Below are 20,971 nucleotides of genomic sequence, written 5' to 3' on the forward strand. Positions count from 1 at the left end.
CATTACAATAGCCGGTCCAAGCATCCTCGCCATCGTCAACAGTTCTCTGGTCACTGGCACTGTTCCTACCTGCTTCAAGCATGCGGTGGTCCAGCCCCTCCTGAAAAAACCTAACCTCGACCCTACCTTGCCAAGCAATCACAGACCCATTTCAAAACTGCCTTTCCATTCAAAAGCCCTTGAAAAGGTAATTTTAAGTCAACTTATGCCTTACCTTCACCAAAATACTATCTTGGAAACTTTCCAATCAGGTTTCAGGGCGAACCACAGCACAGAGTCTGCCTTGTTGAAGGTACATAATGACCTACTGCTCACCATTGACTCCGGCGACTGTGCAATCCTGCTCCTTCTCGACCTCAGCGCAGCATTTGATACTGTCGACCACACCATCCTAATTGACCGTCTCCGGTACGGGGTTGGTATTGATGGCACTGCCCTGAGCTGGTTCATCTCCTACCTCAAAGGTAGGAGTTTCTCTACTAACATAGGCAACTCTTTCTCCCCCCCAGCTATCCTCTGCTGTGGGGTTCCACAAGGTTCCATCCTTGGCCCCATTCTCTTCTCCCTGTATATGCTCCCCTTAGGCCAAGTCATTCAAAGGCACGGCATTTCCTTTCATTGCTACGCAGACGATAAACAACTCTATCTCCCCCTGAAGCCCAAAAACCAATCAAATCTGCTTAACCTTATCCGCTGCCTCGAGGATATTAAGTGTTGGATGGCCCAGAACTTCCTCCAACTAAACAAGAGTAAGTCTGAGGTCATCCTTCTCGGCCCCTCGGACTCAATCAAATTGATAGCAGGCAGCCTTGGAAGCCTTACCCCATTACTCAAACCCTCTTCCCATCAGAACTGCCCCCTCCATCGACTCCTTTAAGTCGAGTTTTAAAACTCATCTTTATTCTCAAGCCTTTCTTGACGTCCTCTGAGTGAGGGCTATATGTATGTATTTATGTATGTACTTAATCTATGAACCACTGTTGTATAACGTTAGTACCTCTACCAATGTAAAGCACTTTGGCCAACGAGAGTTCTTTTTTAAATGTGCTATATAAATAAAAGTGACTTGACATCCATCCACTCTACACCTCCATCCCCCACCAGGAAGATTTTCAAGGCCCTCTGTTTCTGCCTCAGAGACCTAGCCAACTTTCCTTTACTAACTCTCTCCTCCCCCTAGTGAAACTTGTCTTTACCATCAACAACTTGTTTTTGACTCCTCTCACTTTCCCCAAGTTAATGGTGCAGCCATGGATAATCGTATGGGATTCAGTTATGCCTGCCTTTTTGTCTTGTTCCTGGCATACACTGGCCCTATCCCCCAACTCTTTGTCTGCTACATTAACAAGTGCATCGGGGCTGCCTCCTGCACCCACGCAGAATTCATGGACTTCATTAACTTCACCACTAACTTCCACCCTGCCCTCAAATTCACCTGGACTATCTCTGACAATTCTCCTTACATAATCTCTCTGTCTCCATCATAGGGGAAAGTCTATCGACTGATGTCTCCTACAAACACACCGACTCCCAGTTATCTGGACTACACCTCCTCCCACCCTGTCTCTTGCAAAGATGCTATTTCCTACTCTCAATTCATCTGTCTCTGGCACATCTGCTCCCAAGAGGAGGCTTTGGATACGAGGACATCTAACCTCCACCACTTGACCCCAGACCTTGTTAAACATTGAGAAATCCAAGTGAACGGCTGATAGTTTTGTCACCGAATATTTATTTTGTTATCAGGCCATTCCCTCTCATTTGCTGTATGTCTCTCTATCTCACCATCTGTATCTCTCGATTCCATCTCTCCTGACTCTCAGTCTGAAGGGTCTCGACCCAAAACATCATCTTCCTTTTCTCCAGATGCTGTCTGGCCTGCTGTTACTCCAGCTTTTTATGTGTATGTGTAAATATATATACATATATATGTGTGTGTGAGTATATATATATATGTGTGTATGTGTCTATATATGTGTGTATATATGTATGTGTATACACACACATATATATAACCATATAACAATTACAGCACGGAAACAGGCCATCTCGACCCTTCTAGTCCGTGCCGAACACGTATTCTCCCCTAGTCCCATATACCTGCGCTCAGACCATAACCCTCCATTCCTTTCCCGTCCATATAACTATCCAATTTATTTTTAAATGATAAAAACGAACCTGCCTCCACCACCTTCACTGGAAGCTCATTCCACACAGCCACCACTCTCTGAGTAAAGAAGTTACTCATACTCACATATACTGTATATATATATCGTCATATATCACAAATAGAACAATGACATTCTTACTTGCAGCAGCACAACAAAATATGTGAACATAGTACACTGTGAACAATATGAAACATTTTATTTTCACTGAAAAGAAAGATCAGTGTGTACACGCATACTCACATATACTGTATATATATATATTGTCATATATCACAAATAGAACAATTCAATTTGTGATATATGACAATAAAACACTCCTGACTTGCCTCTTGATCCACTACCTGGGTTGTTTCATTCACAGTGACTCTGGGAGAGCGCCCCGCCCCGACCCAACGCCACAACAAAGATGGCGGCCGCGCACGCGCACGCGCACCCGCCGCGGTCCAGGGGATGACACCTGGCCCCTGGCAACGGGTTTGTTTCCGGGTCGCTCATGGGGCAGGAGAGGAGAGGAGAGGAGAGGAGAGGAGGTGCAAATGGAAAGAAGCTGGAGCCGGGCAATGAAGAAAAAGCAGGAGGAAGCCGAGCGGTGCATCGAGGCGGCACACAGATGCTTACGGTGTGGCGACGTGGAGAAGGCGCTGCAGTTCTTGGACTGGGCGCAGCAGAGGCACCCGACACAGCGAGCTAAAGGTGGCGCAAGGGGAGGGGGTGAACTTAGGGAGAGGGCTGACCTGGAGCTGGGGAAGGAATCCAGGGCTCGACTAGGGGTGGGGAGGGGGTGAAGGCGAGATGGATGAATGGGGGAGGAATCCAAGTCTACACTAGGTGGGGAGAGGGGTGATCTGGGGCTGGGGAAGGTATCCAAGGCTAGACTATGAATGGTGATGGCTAGACCAGGGAAGGGGAGCATTTTTGTGTACCAATGGGAATATTGGATCAGTTCAAGCCATAATTCAAAAAACAGACAAACGAAGAGCAGTCCTAGTGATGCTGAAATGAAAACAGAATGTTGAAGTGTTGAGCAGCCTCTTTAGGAGATACTTGGAAGTCTTTCCATCAGAGGTTTATTACAATTGCTACTTCATGTTTTGTTTGGAGCAACTGTGTGTGTGTGTGTGTACACGCCTTTTACGTTAAATAAATGAGAGGTGAAGGAATGACAGTTGTGAGTCCCCAATAAGGGTGGTTGGCTTGAGTTGGGTGAAGTATACCTGAATGGTGAGAAAGAACTGTCTCACATTTTTCCCAAAGTTTCACAGTCTATGATAATCCTGGTGAATGATAATCCTGCTGTGTAGAACGTTATTTCAAGGCAAAAGCACAGTGCTGGAGGTTTTCAGTACAACAGACCTGTATGTGGAAAGTGAGAACAAGCAAACTTTGTTGAAGAGTATAATTTCCAGCATCTAGTTTTGTAAAGTGTCAAGGTATGCTTGTGTAAAATCAGATGCTAACAACTAAGCTTTGGATCAACTACTGTGTTGACAGACCCCCATCCCTTTGTTTAGTTTATGTTTGGTGCAAGATAAAGTCCTTTATTTTATTTTATTTTATTTCATTTATTGTTTGCCCCTAATCCCTCCCCCTCAATTAAGATTGTCCTGACAGCACATTATTGTCACGTGAAGCAAGATACAGTGAAAATGCTTCCTAGATGGGGCCCAGCCCAGGCGACTATTTGCGTACCAGCCACAGAAGCGGATCTATAAACTTTTATTAAAATCGCTCCACACTCTTATCATGTATCTATACACTGTAATTAATCAATTGTAATCATGTATTGTTTTTCTGCTGACTGGTTAGCATGCAACAAAAACTTTCCACTGTACCTCGGAACACGTGACAATAAACTAAACTGAACGGAAGCTTTTTGTTGTATACTCACCAGTCAGTGGAAAGGCTATTTACGATTACTATCGAGTTGTCTACAATGTACCAATACAGGATAAGGGAATAATGTTTGGTGCAAGATAAAGTCCTTTATTTTATTTTATTTCATAGAAACATAGAAAATAGGTGCAGGAGTAGGCCATTCGGCCCTTCGAGCCAGCACCGCCATTCAATATGATCATGGCTGATCATCCAACTCAGTATCCTGTACCTGCCTTTTCTCCATACCCCCTGATCCCTTTAGCCACAAGTGCCACATCTAAATATAGCCAATGAACTGGCCTCAACTACCTTCTGTGGCAGGGAATTCCAGAGATTCACCACTCTCTGTGTGAAAAATGTTTTTCTCATCTCGGTCCTAAAAGATTTCCCCTTATCCTTAAACTGCGACCCCTTGTTCTGGACTTCCCCAACATCGGGAACAATCTTCCTGCATCTAGCCTGTCCAACCCCTTAAGAATTTTGTAAGTTTCTATAAGATCCCCCCTCAATCTTCTAAATTCTAGCGAGTACAAGCCGAGTCTATCCAGTCTTTCCTCATATGAAAGTCCTGACATCCCAGGAATCAGTCTGGTGAACCTTCTCTGTACTCCCTCTATGGCAAGAATGTCTTTCCTCAGATTAGGAGACCAAAACTGTACGCAATACTCCAGGTGTGGTCTCACCAAGACCCTGCATGCCTACTTTCAATGACTGGTGTACCATGACACCCAGGTCTCGTTGCATTCCCCTTTTCCTAATCGGCCACCATTCAGATAATAGTCTACTTTACTGTTTTTGCTACCAAAGTGGATAACCTCACATTTATCCACATTATACTGCATCTGCCATGCATTTGCCGACTCACCCAGCCTATCCAAGTCACCTTGCAGCCTCCTAGCATCCTCCTCACAGCTAACACTGCCCCCCAGCTTCGTGTCATCCGCAAACTTGGAGATGTTGCATTCAATTCCCTCGTCCAAATCATTAATATATATTGTAAATAGCTGAGGTCCCAGCACTGAGCCTTGCGGTACCCCACTAGTCACTGCCTGCCATTGTGAAAATAACCCGTTAACTCCTACTCTTTGCTTCCTGTCTGCCAGCCAGTTCTCTATCCACATCAATACTGAACCTCCAATGCCGTGTGCTTTAAGTTTGTATACTAATCTTATGTGGGACCTTGTCGAAAGCCTTCTGAAAGTCCAGATATAACACATCCACTGGTTCTCCCTTATCCACTCTACTAGTTACATCCTCGAAAAATTCTATAAGATTCGTCAGACATGATTTACCTTTCATAAATCCATGCTGACTTTGTCCAATGATTTCCCCACTTTCCAAATGTGCTGCTTTCCCATCTTTAGTAACTGACTCTAGCAGTTTCCCCACTACCGATGTTAGACTAACTGGTCTGTAATTCCCCGTTTTCTCTCTCCCTCCCTTTTTAAAAAGTGCGGTTACATCAACTGCCCACCAATCCTCAGGAACTACTCCAGAATCTAAAGAGTTTTGAAAAATTATCACTAATGCATCCACTATTTCTGGGGCAACTTCCTTAAGTACTCTGGGATGCAGCCTATTTGGCCCTGGGGATTTATCGGCCTTTAATCCATTCAATCTACCTAACACCACTTCCCGGCTAACCTGGATTTCACTCAGCGCCTCCATCTCATTTGACCCCCGGTCCCCTGCTATTTCCGGAAGATTATTTATGTCTTCCTTAGTGAAGACAGAACCAAAGTAGTTATTTAATTGGTCTGCCATGTCCTTGTACCCCATGATCAATTCACCTGTTTCTGACTGCAAGGGACCTACATTTGTTTTAACTAATCTTTTTCTCTTCACATATCTATAAACACTTTTGCAGTCAGTTTTTATGTTCCCTGCCAGTAAATTTCATTTATTGTTTGCCCCTAATCCCTCCCCATCGATTAAGATTGTCCTGACAGCACAGCCCAATCCTGAAACATTTCTTTACTTCTGATTGCTGAATGGCCAATTAGATATTTCTGAGATGTAACATAGACAGATGGAGTATAGAGGCTGGGTACATTTTTACGATTTTAACATAGGTATGGGGTACTGATTGGGGATGATCAGCCATGATCACATTGAATGGCAGTGCTGGCTCGAAGGGCCGAATGGCCTACTCCTGCACCTATTGTCTATTGTCTATTGTCCTTGTGAAAATTAAATGTGGTCGTTAACCTAGATAAATCTAAGGGATCAAATTGTCTGCTTGTCTTTGTTTCATTGTACAAATAAATGTTATTAAAGTTTATTTCTAATGGTTCTATTTTGAATTTTAGCACTAATTAATTCAATAATTAGAGATCAATGTGCTGCTGACTGGACAAGTACCAAGGAGGCTGATGATTCTGATACCACGTCCAGTAAATTCAAAAAGTGTGGAAATGGAAATACAGCTGAAGAAATTAATGAAGCTGCCAAGAGTTACACGCAAGAACAATTTGAAGGAGTACAGAGGTGAGACCATACCAATGGTACTGTAGAAGCACAAAGTATAGCTATCTATGTGTTGCCAAGCTGCTGTGTGAAGGCTTGAATTTATTTTTGGCTTGGATGCTTAACTTTGATGTGAATTGAAAATATGCAAAAATGCCTTCATTTAAAAATGCTTACCGGTAATTGGAATTAGTGAATGATTTTTGAGTAAAAGTAACCTGAAGAGTCCGTAAAGAGGAAAATAATCTTAAAAGACTGACTCTTTTATTATATGGTTACATCGTCTTTTTGATGTTTCTGTACTCATTTCATTCTGTTATCTGAAAAGTGATATCTTTTGCAGTTAGTATGATTGCCAATCGTGTTGAAGTGCCAATAGCTACGTTCACAGAAAGATAATACTCAAGTTTGACCTTCACTCTCTTGTATGCTCCAGCTAGTGTGCAGAAGTGGGAAAATTCTTTCTGCAATTTTAAAAGTAATTATATAGTAGAAATTAGTTTCTTGCTTTGGTTAAGTATACTTGGATTGGTTGAGTATACACATATTTTAATGTAATTGGTATTGATTTATTACTGTCATGTGTATCGAGATACAGTGGAAAACTTTGTTTAGTGTACTATCCAGGCAGATCACACCATACACAAGTATAATAGGTAGTACAAAAGAGACAAAGAAACAGTGCAGAATGTAACGTTATAGCTGATCAGTTAGTGGTTGGGGAGATGAGGGAAAATAAAGGATAATGCAGAATCCGAAGTAAAAGTTCTTGATAAATGGATCTTGATCTGCCTTTGCTAGTGCTGCCACTGAAATGCTTCATTTGAGTCTGGTCTCTAATGTGAAACTCAAGGTTAGGCAATGCCCCCCCAAATCTGCTGTGTAACTTTGCTTTTCTGGTGCTCCTTATTTTTGCCTCCCTGCCCTGTTCTCCCCCAATTCCTGAATGGGGACTTCCAGATCACAAGTTATCAGTTGAATTTTAATGTCAATGTTTTTCAGGACAAAAAGATGTAAGAATTACTATGAAATTTTGGGAGTTAATAAAAGTGCTGATGAAGAAGATTTGAAGAAAGCCTATAGGAAGCTGGCATTGAAGTTCCACCCTGATAAAAACTGTGCCCCTGGAGCAACAGATGCATTTAAAGGTAGAAAGACAATGTCATTTTGCATCAGAATCTCACTTTATCATTAAAAGAAAGTTCAAAACAATATTAAAAAATAATTATAGTGCCAAAAGTTAAGAGAGCATTCTTGAAATTTTAATTTAAATCTTTAGTAATTTTGGAAGCTTAATGCTTGTTTTATTTTTGGATTACTGATTTAATTATCTATTCTATTTTCTAAAATCAGTCATTTTATATTCAGTAAATTTTCTGTGTACTTGTACCCTGAGCAGCACCACCCCAAACTGTGTTCATTATGGCACTCTTGTTAAATGCTCCCTCCACCAAACCTGACATTGGTTGGTTTGTATATACTGTTATGAGGTTCTGGCACCAACCCTGTATATTTTGCTGGCCCTCCTGCAACAAAGAATCACTCAGAGCTTTGTGTTAAGAGGCTACCTGTGGGGGCTGGTGTTGGATATGTTGTGTAAGTTGTATGATACTTCCGTGCCCAAATGTAGGCAGTTGCTTGGAACTGGCAGCATCCGACCCACGTGTTGATGTACTGCCCAGATCGTACGGTCTCCCTCAATACCATCTGCGGGATGTGATGTAAGCTACTATCTCCCTTCACATGGCTGCAAGCTTGCCCAAGCCAGGACAGTTCTCTATGGTAACAAGCTAAAAGGCTAGTGACCAATGTTGAGCCTGTTACCAGTCTTTAACAATAGCAAGCCAGGGTGGAGCCCTGAACCTCAAATTTTAGCATTGAATAATTATACCTCTTACCCGAACCCAGTCGTCATTGTAACCCTCTCCACGTCAAGCTGTAAGGTGATTCATTATTGGATTTGTGCCAGGTTCCTGTCTTAGCAACTCTATCAGTAACGCATCTCTCTCTCTCTATATATAATACCATAAGTCTCAGCTGCTGTGCTAAATGAGGTCATTTACCATAGTGTTTTGTTCCATGAAATTTTCTTTTTGTAAGATATCGATATTGCTTAGGTACTACTTTCATCTCATTAATTCATTTTAAAGGAACATTTCAGTTGTAATACATAAAATCGTAGAATCACAGAATTGTATAGCAAAGAAATGGGTTCTTACAGCTCTTCTATGTTTGCAATAATGCCTACGGGCACTAATCCCCTACGTCCACATTAGGTCCGTATTCCTCTACACCTTTCCATATAACCATATAACAATTACAGCACGGAAACAGGCCATCTCGGCCCTACAAGTCCGTGTCGAACACTTATTTTCCCCTAGTCCCATCTACCTGCACTCAGACCATAACCCTCCATTCCTTTCCCATCCATATACCTATCCAATTTATTTTTAAATGATAAAATCGAACCTGCCTCCACCACTTCCACTGGAAGCTCATTCCACACAGCTACCACTCTCTGAGTAAAGAAGTTCCCCCTCATGTTACCCCTATACCCCTATACTTTCCTATCCAAATATATCCCAAATCCCTTTTAAATGGTATCTGCCTCTGCTTCTACCACATCCTTGGTTTGGTTTCTTATTATTATCACATGTACCAAGAAACCATGAAATATTTTATTTTGTGTGCTATGCAGTTAAAACATATCATGATTGAGTATAATTGTATCGTACATGAGTAGAACAGGTAGTGCAAAAAAGAGAAAGGAAACAGGATGCAGAATATAGCATTGCAGCTTCAGAGAAAGCGCAGGTAAATAAAAAGTGCAAGAGTTGAAATGATGTAGACTAGGAGATCGGGAATATATACTTAGTATTTGAGAGATCTGTTCAAGAATCTGATAACAATGGGAAAGAAGCTGTTCTTGTATCTGGTGGTTTGTGCATTTAAGCCTGCACCTACTGCCCAACAGGGGAGGGGAGATGAGAGAATGCCGTGTGCGGTCCTTGATTATGTTGGCTGTTTTCCCGAAGCGATGTGATGTGTAGATGGAGTCAATTGAGGTGAGAAGGAGGGGTGGGATGGGGAAGCTGGTTTATGTGATGGACTGGGCAGTGTGTACAACTCTTTGCAATTTCCTGCTGTCTTGGGCATCTTGGCCCGAGCCGTTGCCATACTAAACTGTGATGCATCTGAAAGGATGATTTCTATGGTGCATCTGTAGCAGGCACGTGTCGTCAGGTTGGGCAAGGTAGGCAGTGCCTACCCTGACTAAAATTATAAAATGGGAATTATTAAATATAAATAGTAAAGGCAAGGGAGAATTATGCCTACCTAAGAGATCAATCTCTTAGGTAGGCATAATTCTCCCTGCCTTTCATCCGCAGTACATGTAACACGCGAAAGTATGTGCAACTTGCGTGCTGTCGAACACTGCTTCAAGCCTTCAATGACAACGGTCTATAAAGGCAGCTGAAATTCTGCCTTTGCATGCGTGCCTGTGCTGCACAGCATCGTACTGCGCATGCGCAGCGCATGTTTCTTGGTGGGTATTTCAAACATAGATTGTCATTATCTTAAGAGTATCTTAAGAAACAAAGCGAGAAGAATGGAGTTTGTGTACAAATAATGCGGTAAGTACATTTCTTTGAGCTACCGTATTTCCTGGCAATGAAGCCGCATCCCCAATTTAAGTTGCTAAATTTTGAAAAAAGGATGGCGTGACAGGATCAAGGGTTTGGTTTAGTCCAGGGGTCGGCAACATCGTCTACGTGCCACGGGACTGGCTGCAGTTCCCAGATCCCTTGCGTCCCCGGGACTAGCTGCAATTCCCAGGTCGCTTGCCCCAGGTCTGGCTGTGACACCCAGGTCAGCTGCGTGCCCCGCGAATGCCTGCAGTTCCCAGGTCGCCTGCCCCGGGACTGGCTGTAGCATCCAGGTCGCCTGCCCCGGAACTAGTGTAGAGAGAGAGAGAGAGAGAGAGCCCAGGACAGAGCAGCCAGCCTTCCGCTCAGTAGCTACCCGCCAACCACCACCTCTGCCGGTGGCGCCTGTGCCAAAGGACACCGCGGCTGACTGGCGGGCGGGCCGGCAGAAGGTGCTGAGTGTTCGATCCTGACTACGGGTGTTTCCCTCTCCGGCCACAATGCGGTGGCTCTGCGCCTGGAATGCCACGGCAGCGGTGAGTGAGTTGCTGGCATGATCCCCGACCCCCTCCTTCTCAATGCTCCTGCCCGTGCTGACCCGGGCCTGACTCGCCACACGCTGTGAAAGGAACTCTCCCCTCCCAACGGCGCTGTCCTTTTACAGCCGCGTCCCACTTTACAACCGCTTCCCATCAGCTGCCAGCAATGAGGGATAGACTTGGCTATCCCTCAGTACAGCAACATCGTTCTTGATGTTGCTGTACTGAGGGATAGTCAAGTCTATCTTTCTTGGCTAACAACCTAACCTTCGGCCTCCAAGACGTCGAGTTACTCGCTTTTCCTTAATGCACATTAAATATTTTTTGATTCTCCTTAATCTAATTTTCCAGTCAACTCCTGGCCCCTTTTTGCACACCTGATTTCTCCATAATTATGCTCCTCAGTGCTGTAAACCTTCAAGGATACACAACCTCAACTGCCTTTACCTGTCCCATGCCTCTTCCTTATTCCTGACCAGAGCCTCAATTTATTTTGTAATCCAGGATTTCTTACTCCCAGTTGCCTTGCCTATCATTCTAACATGAACATGCATGCTTTAAACTCTCACCATCACACTTTTGAATGAATCTAACTTTCTGAACATAGAAACATAGAAATTAGGTGCAGGAGTAGGTCATTCGACCCTTTGAGCCTGCACCGCCATTCAGTATGATCATGGCTGATCATCCAACTCAGTATCCTGTACCTGCCTTCTCTCCATACCCCCTGATCCCTTTAGCCACAAGGGCCACTCCCTCTTAAATATAGCCAATGAACTGGCCTCAACTACCTTCTGTGGCAGAGAATTCCAGAGATTCACCACTCTCTGCGTGAAAAATGTTTTTCTCATCTCGGTCCTAAAAGATTTCCCCCTTATCCTTAAACTGTGACCCCTTGTTCTGGACTTCCCAAACATCGGGACCAACTTCCTGCATCTAGCCTGTCCAACCCCTTAAGAATTTTGTAAGTTTCTGTAAGTCCCCCCTCAATCTTCTAAATTCTAGCGAGTACAAGCCGAGTCTATCCAGTCTTTCTTCATATGAAAGTCCTGACATCCCAGGAATCAGTCTGGTGAACCTTCTCTGTAATCCCTCTATGGCAAGAATGTCTTTCCTCAGATTAGGAGACCAAAACTGTACGCAATACTCCAGGTGTGGTCTCACCAAGGCACTGTACAACTGCAGTAGATCCTCCCTGCTCCTATACTCAAATCCTTTTGCTATGAATGCTAACATACCATTCGCTTTCTTCACTGCCTGCTGCACCTGCATGCCTACTTTCAATGACTGGTGTACCATGACACCCAGGTCTCGTTGCATCTCCCCTTTTCATAATCGGCCACCATTCAGATAATATCTCTTTGTCCGCAAGCAACCAACTCCAATCAACTTTACCAAGTTCCTGTCTATTACCATCAAAGTTGACCTTGCCCCAATTCAAAACTTTAACTTGTGCTTTGTTAGCTTTGTTTTATGGTCGCTAGGCAGCAAGGACTCTGGGATCATGGCTGCCTCCTCATTACATCCATAGCAATAGCAAGGTTTCCAAGGATAAAGGTAATGCTCACCTTGCTGATCATTTTGTTTTTCAATTGATTTATCTTTATGAAGTTATGATGTGAACTGTTAAACAAAAATGATAAATAACAAATGTATAGGTCAAGGGTAGGGTCAGGGTTAGGGTTAGGGTCAGTCGGTCGGGCTTATCGGTAGGCCGTTGGATGCTGTGGAAGATCGGTCGGGATGTCGGAAGGACGGTGAGTGCTGCGAGGGGTCGGTCGGGCTGTTGGCCCGACAGTGGATGCTGCGAGGGGTCGGTCGCGCTGTTGGTAGGCTGGTGGATGCTGTGGAGGATCGGTCGGGATGTCGGTAGGCCGGTGAGTGCTGCGAGGGGTCGGTCGGGCTGTCGGCCCGACAGTGGATGCTGCGAGGGGTCGGTCGGGCTGTTGGTAGATCGGTGAGTGCTACGAGTGGTTGGTCGGGCTATCGGTAGGCCGGTGTTGCAGCGAGCGAGTGGGCGGACTGATGGAGCCGGCGCTATGGGGATGCTGAAGGCGGCCCGGGCGGCGTGCAGAGCAGTGCTGCTCCCCACCATCATCACCATGACGATCCATAAGGGCATGCTGGCCGAGGTGGACTCGCTGAGCGGCCACATATACGGAGCCCGCAGCCGGTCCCAAAGCGGCTCCATCTCCAGCCGTGGGCAGTTCTGGAAGGGGGGCGAGTTAATATAGTATAATAATATATAGTTTAAATAGACTGCAACACGGAAATAGGTTCCCATGGTGTAATATGAGTATTGGACACTCGATGGCGCTAACTTTTTTTATCTAATTTTGAATTAGTTTAATTAATTAATGTGCAACTTTTGACGAGTTATGACTTCCTTCTCAATTATATTTTATCTAAATCTGTGCAAAATTTCATGTAGTTCCGAGACATGGATCACGAAAGTTTATTTCTGGACACATTTTTGATGCTCGGCCCACAGCCTATTAATTATCATATGCATTGGGAGCAGAACAATGGCATTCTTGCTGCAAATTTACAGGCACATTAATGCAAAAACACAAATACATATACAATAATCCAAATAATTTATCAATTATACTATACTAGATAACCAGATTCTAATAGTGCACGTTGAAGCACATAGTACAATCTATAAAAAGTCCATAGTAGTTTGTTGCTTTGTTTGGTTATGATGAGTGTTGTGCAGTGTGGTTCAAGAGTGCTGGTTGATGGGAAGAAATTGTTCTTGAAACTGGAGATAATGGTTCTAGGGTTCCTGTACCACCACCTCAAAGTAGCAGCGATGAGAGCATAGCCAGGGTGGCGGGGGTCTTTAATATTAGCTGGCTTCTTGAAGAAACACTTCTTGAAGATCTTTGATGGTGGAGAGATAATTATCTGTGATGGGTCCCTGCATCTGGCACCACTAGTCCCCAGTGTGGCAAATTTTGCAATTTTCCTGCATTGGATTATATTTTGATATTAGTTTGTTCATAATTCTTGAAGGTTAAGATCAAAGGGGGGAATGGTTTCTACTCGAATCTTTACTAACATTGACAATATAAATTTGACCTTTATAAAAATGTACTTTGTAAAAAGTAAAGGACACTTAAGTTCCAGCTGCTCACCTTCATTACAATTTCAAGCGATGTTAAACTGACTCGGGTAAACGAAGATTAAATGGATATGCATAAAATTTCTGTCCATATATCCAACCTGATGTTTAATGAATAGTTCTGATCATATTACTTTGGTACAATTCTTCTTTGACCAAGTATCCAAAATGTGCCTGAAAGTTGACAAAGCTTCTGTTTTTCCAGTAACCTTAGAAATTAATTTTGCAGCATCACTTATTGTGTCTCCATTGTAAATCTTTCTGACTTTATCAATGGACTACATTTTTGATAGCATCTTTTCCATTCTGAAATGTAGTTGATCTCTTGCCATACAGAATGGACCACTTTTTTTGCCCAAAGTTGTGAATGCTCTTGAACGCTTTGTCAACATTTAATCATATTTCCCTGCAAACTCTTGGAAAGTGTTACCCAATTAGTCTCCTTTTGCACTTGCTCTCTAGACCTGAAAATAAAAATAATTTTTAAAAAAAACCTCAGAAAGTATAACCCAGGTTATAACCTGTAGTTGCAAACATTTTCATTTCCCACTTTTTTTTATTATTGTAAACAAGAGATTCACACGATATGTAATCCAAGATCATCTTTAATCGTTATGCAAACTATAGCAGTACAGTAGATCGTCAGTTGTCAGAGCATCCTGGCTGCTTCCAGAGCTGAGCAGTATAGGAAGTGGGTGTTAATATAAATGGTACAGTAAGGTGGGGTTAGTGATGCTAACCTATTATGATTGGTTGTCATGCATAAACCAATCTATCTTGATCCCTTCCTTTCATTTTCCCTTTTTCGTTGTTCACTGGATATCAGCCACTTAGCAGTTCGCTCGTGGTGGTGTGGAATAGCAGGAGGAGGGTGTTTCTCCTTAAAAATACTTTATACGCACAAAATTATTCTGAACATGACTGGAAGGCTGTACTTTTTAATTTCAAGCCTGATTTAGTCAGCAGTCTCAGTGTGTGAGCGTTTATCTAATAGCCATCATAAAATGATCAAGGTCAATGTAGTGTTTGATAGGGGGAAACGTGAAGCAGTTATTAATGTTTCAAGTATACCAGCATCTACTACCTCTACAACTGAGAGAAAATGGGTGGTCAGGAGCCATATGCCCCTTGTTAAAATTGATATTGGCAATATATTAATGAAAAACAAGACAATGGCAGACATATTGAATAATTGCTTTGCATCAATATTTACAGTGTAGGAAGAGGATAGCAAGCTGCTGGACATCCCAAGGAAGCCAATATTGAATCAAACACGGGGACACAACAAAATTAATGTAAGCAAATAACATTTGTGACGAAAATAATGAAATGTCCCCAGGACCAGATGTTTCCATCCCAGGGTATAAAGGAAGTAGGTGAGAATGTTGCAGTTGCCCTAAATATAATCTTGCAAAATTCTCTTGATTCGGGAACCCTACCTTCTGCTTTGAAAATTGCTTGTGTGATCCACTATTCTAGAATGATTAAGCGAGATATGGGCATTAACCTGGAATACGTAGCCTGACTTCATTTGTCATTAAAATCAGTAAACCAATGATAGTGTAATTGAACAATTAAAACTTTGAGTTGAACAGAGAGTCCCAGCAAAATGATATTAAGAACAAGGTTGCCTGGTGAACTTGATTGGAAGTTTTTGAAGAAATTACCAAAGTAATAGACAAGATAAATTCTATGAATGTCCTGAAAGCTTGTGCTAAGGTTCTTCTTAATATTTTTTTAACAACATCTAAATTCATGGAATTGAAGACAAATTGTTAAACTTGTAAGGAAGTTAGGTGACTGATTGGAGGTGGTGAGAATAAAGGGCAAATACTTCAATTGGCCGGACATGATAATGGCCCGCTATGTCTGTGTGGTCTCAATTATTTACCATTTACTAATTATGTGAGTGAAGGGATAGAAAGCCATAAATATTTGCTATAGATGCAAATCTATAGCAGTGTAGGTGACTGCAAAAAGGGAGAGGCTAGGCAAGTGGGCAAAAGTGTGGTTACATGAATTCCACTGTCAACAATGTGAGGCGATTCATTATGGACCAAGAAAAGACAGAGTAGAGTACTTTTTAAATGGTGGAAAGCTACCAGCAATGACATTGTCTTGGGGATCCATTGATGTAGATCCGTAAAGTGTAAGGAACAGTGCAGAAAATAATTGAAGGTGAAATGTCTCTTAACCCAAAGGATTAGTAAAGAACTAATATATAGAGGAAGTTTAAATTCACGGCTATTTTAGTGTTTAATTTCTAATCTCTGACAAATAAATATTTATTAAGCTAAGGTATTAAAGGATGAAGGACAAATTCATGTATATGGAGTGAAATCATAGAGTAGCTCTGATATCATTGAGTGAGGGCAGAGGTTCTTGTGTTCCAAAAATTAATTAACAACTAAAGGTATTTCGTCTAATTTGAATGCATAGTCTAATGTTTTGGTTGTGTCATTATTAACAAAACTTACAATATTTATAGGTTTTTTAAACAGTGGTCAAGACTGAGCTATTGGCAAAATCAGTACACAAATATTAAAACTAAAGTTGTGCATGTTTGTTTTAGCAATAGGAAATGCATATGCGATTTTGAGCAATACTGAAAAACGAAAACAATATGATCAACGTAAAGAGGAATTCACAACCTTCCGCACTTCCCACACTGACAGTTCAAGCCATTACAGGGAATTTGAAGCAGATATAACACCTGAAGATGTATTCAACATGTTCTTTGGTGGAAGGTTCCCAACAGGTTGGTATTACAATTGTGCAAAAAGATTAGTTTGTACATAATAATCACATTGGTAATGAGATCTCTTCATATAACCTCTTGTAAAACAGTTGGTGTCAGTCACATGAAAATGTGGCAGTAGTTTTTTCCCCCATTTACTTGCAACAAAACATGCCTCTGAGTTGTGCATTTCAGTCAGATTTGAACACCACAGTGTGGTATGGCACTCATGAAATACAGACGATTACTGCTCTGTCAGTCCTGCCTCTTTTCAGATGAGGTGATTAACTATCCACTAGTTCTGATTGAAGTGGACATGAATACTCTGAGGTGTCCTATTGAAAATTTATACCTCAGTTTATCGTTCTAAAACTTTTCAAGTTAATTGTCATGTTGCTGCTTACAACATAGAGAGATGAACGGGAGCCTCTTCACCAAGATGGTGGTGAATCTTGGGAATTCTTATCCTGGGGACTCGCAATCAATGTCTTCAAAGCAGAGGCTGATAGATGATTAGATTGAGGAGGATGGGGTTCGTGTGGACGGTGAGGTAGAAGGTGAGCTAAGATCTCATTGAATGGGCAAGCAATGTCAAGGTGTCGAATGGCCTCTTCTACTTCTGTTTCGCTTACAGAACCAGTAAAAATACAGCACAGGAATAGCCCCTTCGGCCCACAATATATGTGCCGAGCATGATGCCAAGACTAGCTCTTATCTATTTGCAGATAATACATATCTCTCCACTCCCTGCAAATCCTAGTGCCTATCTAAAAGTCTCTTAAATGACCCTATCATATCTGTCTCTACCATCAACTCTGGCAGCACATTCAAGAACTTGCAACCCTCTGTGTTTATTAAAAAAAACTAAAAAAAACTTGCTCTGCATTTATCCCATGTCCCTCTCACCTTAAAGCTAAGCCCACATGTATTTAATATTGGCATCCTGGGGGAAAAAAGGTTCTGACCATCTACCCTATCTATGCTGCTCATAATTTTATATACTTCTATCAGGTCTCCTTTCAACCTCCCGTATTCTAGAGAAAACAATCAAAGTTTGTCCAACCTCTCCTAGTAGCTAATAGCCCTTAATCCAGGCACATTCTGGTAACAATGGTTTGTTAAATCTTTGTAATAAATTTAAATATGTTATTCCTACATTGTAGAAGTGACTAAAGAACTTATATTCATCTCTGAAGAAGGGTCTCGACCCGAAACATCGCCTATTCCTTCGCTCCATAGATGCTGCCTCACCTGCTGAGTTTTTCCAGCATTTTTGTCTACCTTATATTCATGAATGCTTCTTTGTAAATAGAAGACATTCCCTTCTTGCTAGCCACAAATTTGGTAATAAAACTCAAAGTCAGTCTTCCATATAAAAATCCAGTGACAGGAAAATTCTTGCTTTGTTCAGGCAATCTTTGGTTTTGAAGTGACTAGGTTGCTTTTAGGAGAAATTAGATTTGTCAGTCCTGATTTACAAAAAGTAAAAATCAAACCATTATGTTTAGAATAATCATAGCTACACAGGAAAGAGGAAATGTTTGTCATTTTAGGCATTGGGTTTACAAAACTCAGAAATGCAATACATTTTTCTGTGTGACATCTTTATGACAAAATTGTATTAAAAAAATTGGTATGATTTAATGCCTATCAGGAAATACTGACAGAATTCAAGAGACGTATCTTATTACAGTGTTGTGGATCCTTCCATATGAAATTTCAGCGCACTGCACTCTTAAGTGAATCTACACAAATGTTTACTTGCCATTTTCACTGTTAATATTGATTTTATAAATCCAATGTTTGGTGACTTAAACCATTAAACTAATCAATGCTAACAGAAATCAGCAATTCTAAACCAAGGCTTTGGTTTATGGGTTGTGAATCAAAAGATGTATTATCTGGCAGCTGTTGTGTTATGGACTGGTTACAAACACAGATACCAGAGCTGACAAGTTACTGTTCCAGTCAGTTCTTCTCACTGTTGTCAAATGTAATTACGTACCTTGTTTTCTTGTTTGTTTTGTATGATATTTTATCTTGTACTTTAACAGTTTTTAAAGTTTGAAGGCTTGTGTGGCCTTCTAGTGCACACCAGTTTAACAAATCACCCGTTGCTTCAAACTCTAACTCCGTGTGGCCTTTCTGTTTTGCTCCTAAAACTTCTGTTCTGTCATAACTCATTGAAATATAGATTTGAGTTTTAATATGCAATCGCACAAGATTAATAATAATTGTGCAATAATCAACGAAAAAAATAATCCAGTTAAAGAAGATTTGATTCATTCATTTGGTTGGACTTCATTAAAAAAAATTTAAATGAAGTGCAAGGGGACTTTAAGCATAGGTAATACAAAATGTTGAATATAGATGTAGAAACAGGCTGCCGTTCCTTAGATTATTTGTGTTGCTTAGAGCATGAAGGGAAATTCCATCTTTCTTGAGATTGAACAAACCCAAGAAATTGAGTAAAATATAGATTTATCAACCGTTACAGACTCTGATTATCAATTCTCATCCTATCTCTACTAGGTGTAATAGAACCAATTAATTTTGAGAACAAAAGTCCTTTTTAGATGTGTCAGATAGAAAGGTGAATTTTCTGTTTTTTAAATAGCAGACCTATTAACAAATCTTTTAAAGTATAGGATGTCATCAAAAATAAGAGCAGGTTTTAGAAATACAACCCCTCAAGCCTGTTGCTTTATTCAATGTTAATGGCTTAACTTGACTTGCAGATCATTTAACATTCTTTAAAAATTAAAAAAAAATGATTTTAATGTTTAAAGCAGTGATAGGGATAAAGATTTCCCCAAAAAATCACTATTCTTAGTGAAGCAATGTTTCATAACTTATAAAGAGTATCATGTACCTACCCCCCTCTCTCTCCCCGTCCCCCTCTCCCCTAAACCCCCTTTTCCCTCCACCCCTCCCCTACCCCCTCCCCTCCACCCCCTCCCTCCCCATTGAAGAAGAAGAAGAAAGCATCTCAATATAGAAACAAGAATTCTAAACACATAGTTGCGGTTTATAGATTTTAAATTTGAGATCTGTAGCTGGAAGTTTAAAAAATATTTAAATCTTTATAGCTAGAAGTAGCCAAAAGGAACGATGGTGACTAAAACCAAGAGAGCCTTCAGATTTTTCCCCGTGCGTTTTTGAGGAGAAAAATAGGATTGGGTTAATATTTCTCCCTTTTGCAACTATTACTTTGTGCATTCACTTCAGAATTTTAAGTATTCTCCATCCAAAAGATTGGAGCAGTCGTGTGAGAGCATACCTAAGTGCTGAGGCATAAAGCATAGATCTTGATGCTGTTGCAAAACTTGCCTTGTGCTTTCGAAAATTAGACAGAAGGTAGTATAAACATACCAATATATGCAAGGTATCTATTGGGAATGTTTAGCACCAATAAATAGAGCATATCAAATGCAAATTCAAAATCTGTGGCTATAATTTAAAAAAAATTGTGTATATATTAAAAATTGTGAATTTATCGTAAATATGTATTCTGAAGCAATTTACATATTTAAATCAGTTTTAACAGTTGGATTTTATTATCTGTTTAAAATAGTTGATGTAGCATACCTGTGATTGTATTTTGATCAGGTAACATTCATGCCTATACAAACGGAGGTACAACATACACCCATATTTACCGTCGGCGCCGACACATGAATGAAAGGGCAGAAGAGGAAGAGCCAGAGCACAGAATCCAGGTAGTGTTACATTTTTAGGAGGTTGAGGTGAGATTTCATAGCACGAAGAAGTGAAGTGGCTTGTACGGTTAATTGTCTGTAGATAGATACAGTCTTTTCATTGTTAGGATTAAACCCTAAAAGCACTCTATTCCTAAATAGGAAAGGCAAATTAATGCTTAAAAAAATCAATTTCACGTTGAGTGCCTTTGGTCATACGTTGCAGATGAAACCTCTGCGGATATCATGAATTTAAATCTGGTAAAATATATTAACTACAGCAGTAGGATTTGCCTCACCTTCTCTGCTTGAATATTGCTACTGACAAAAGAAGAAAATTATGCCGCCTTTGTTATAAATTATTTGGCGTTTTGCCTGCTAAAGAACTGGGGAGTGAGATAGTTTTAAACAAAGGATATTGTATCATCAATAGCCATGGGTGAGGTGCCAAAAGAATGTAGGGTGGGAGGCTCTGCCTCATAGAAACATAGAAAATAGGTGCATGAATAGGCCATTCAGCCCTTCGAGCCAGCACCGCCTTTCAACAGTATCCCGATCCTGCTTTCTCCCCATATCCCTTGATTCCGTTAGTCCTAAGAGCTATATCTAACTTTTGAAAACATGCAGTGGCAGAGAATTCCACAGATTCACAGCTTTCTGGGTGAAAAAGTGTTTCCTCATCTCAGTCCTAAATGGCCTACCCCTTATTCT

At 41.2% G+C, this 20,971-nt stretch overlaps 1 protein-coding gene across 2 annotated transcripts in view; it reads left to right on the forward strand.

Annotated features, from left to right (window-relative positions):
* Window positions 1-2,635: 2,635 nt before the first annotated feature.
* dnajc18 (DnaJ heat shock protein family (Hsp40) member C18) overlaps window positions 2,636-20,971 on the forward strand; it is a 29,212-nt gene continuing 10,876 nt past the window's right edge. For both annotated transcript variants that reach the window (XM_033029463.1, XM_033029464.1), the window contains exons 1-5: window positions 2,636-2,864; window positions 6,356-6,533; window positions 7,515-7,660; window positions 16,398-16,583; window positions 20,172-20,281. In XM_033029463.1, coding sequence (XP_032885354.1) covers window positions 2,708-2,864; window positions 6,356-6,533; window positions 7,515-7,660; window positions 16,398-16,583; window positions 20,172-20,281 — 777 coding nt within the window. In that variant the 5' untranslated portion in view covers window positions 2,636-2,707. The remainder of the gene's footprint in view (window positions 2,865-6,355; window positions 6,534-7,514; window positions 7,661-16,397; window positions 16,584-20,171; window positions 20,282-20,971) is intronic.

This window comes from Amblyraja radiata, chromosome 11 (assembly GCF_010909765.2).
Source record: "Amblyraja radiata isolate CabotCenter1 chromosome 11, sAmbRad1.1.pri, whole genome shotgun sequence".
In the NCBI taxonomy this organism is placed as follows: Eukaryota; Metazoa; Chordata; class Chondrichthyes; order Rajiformes; family Rajidae; genus Amblyraja; species Amblyraja radiata.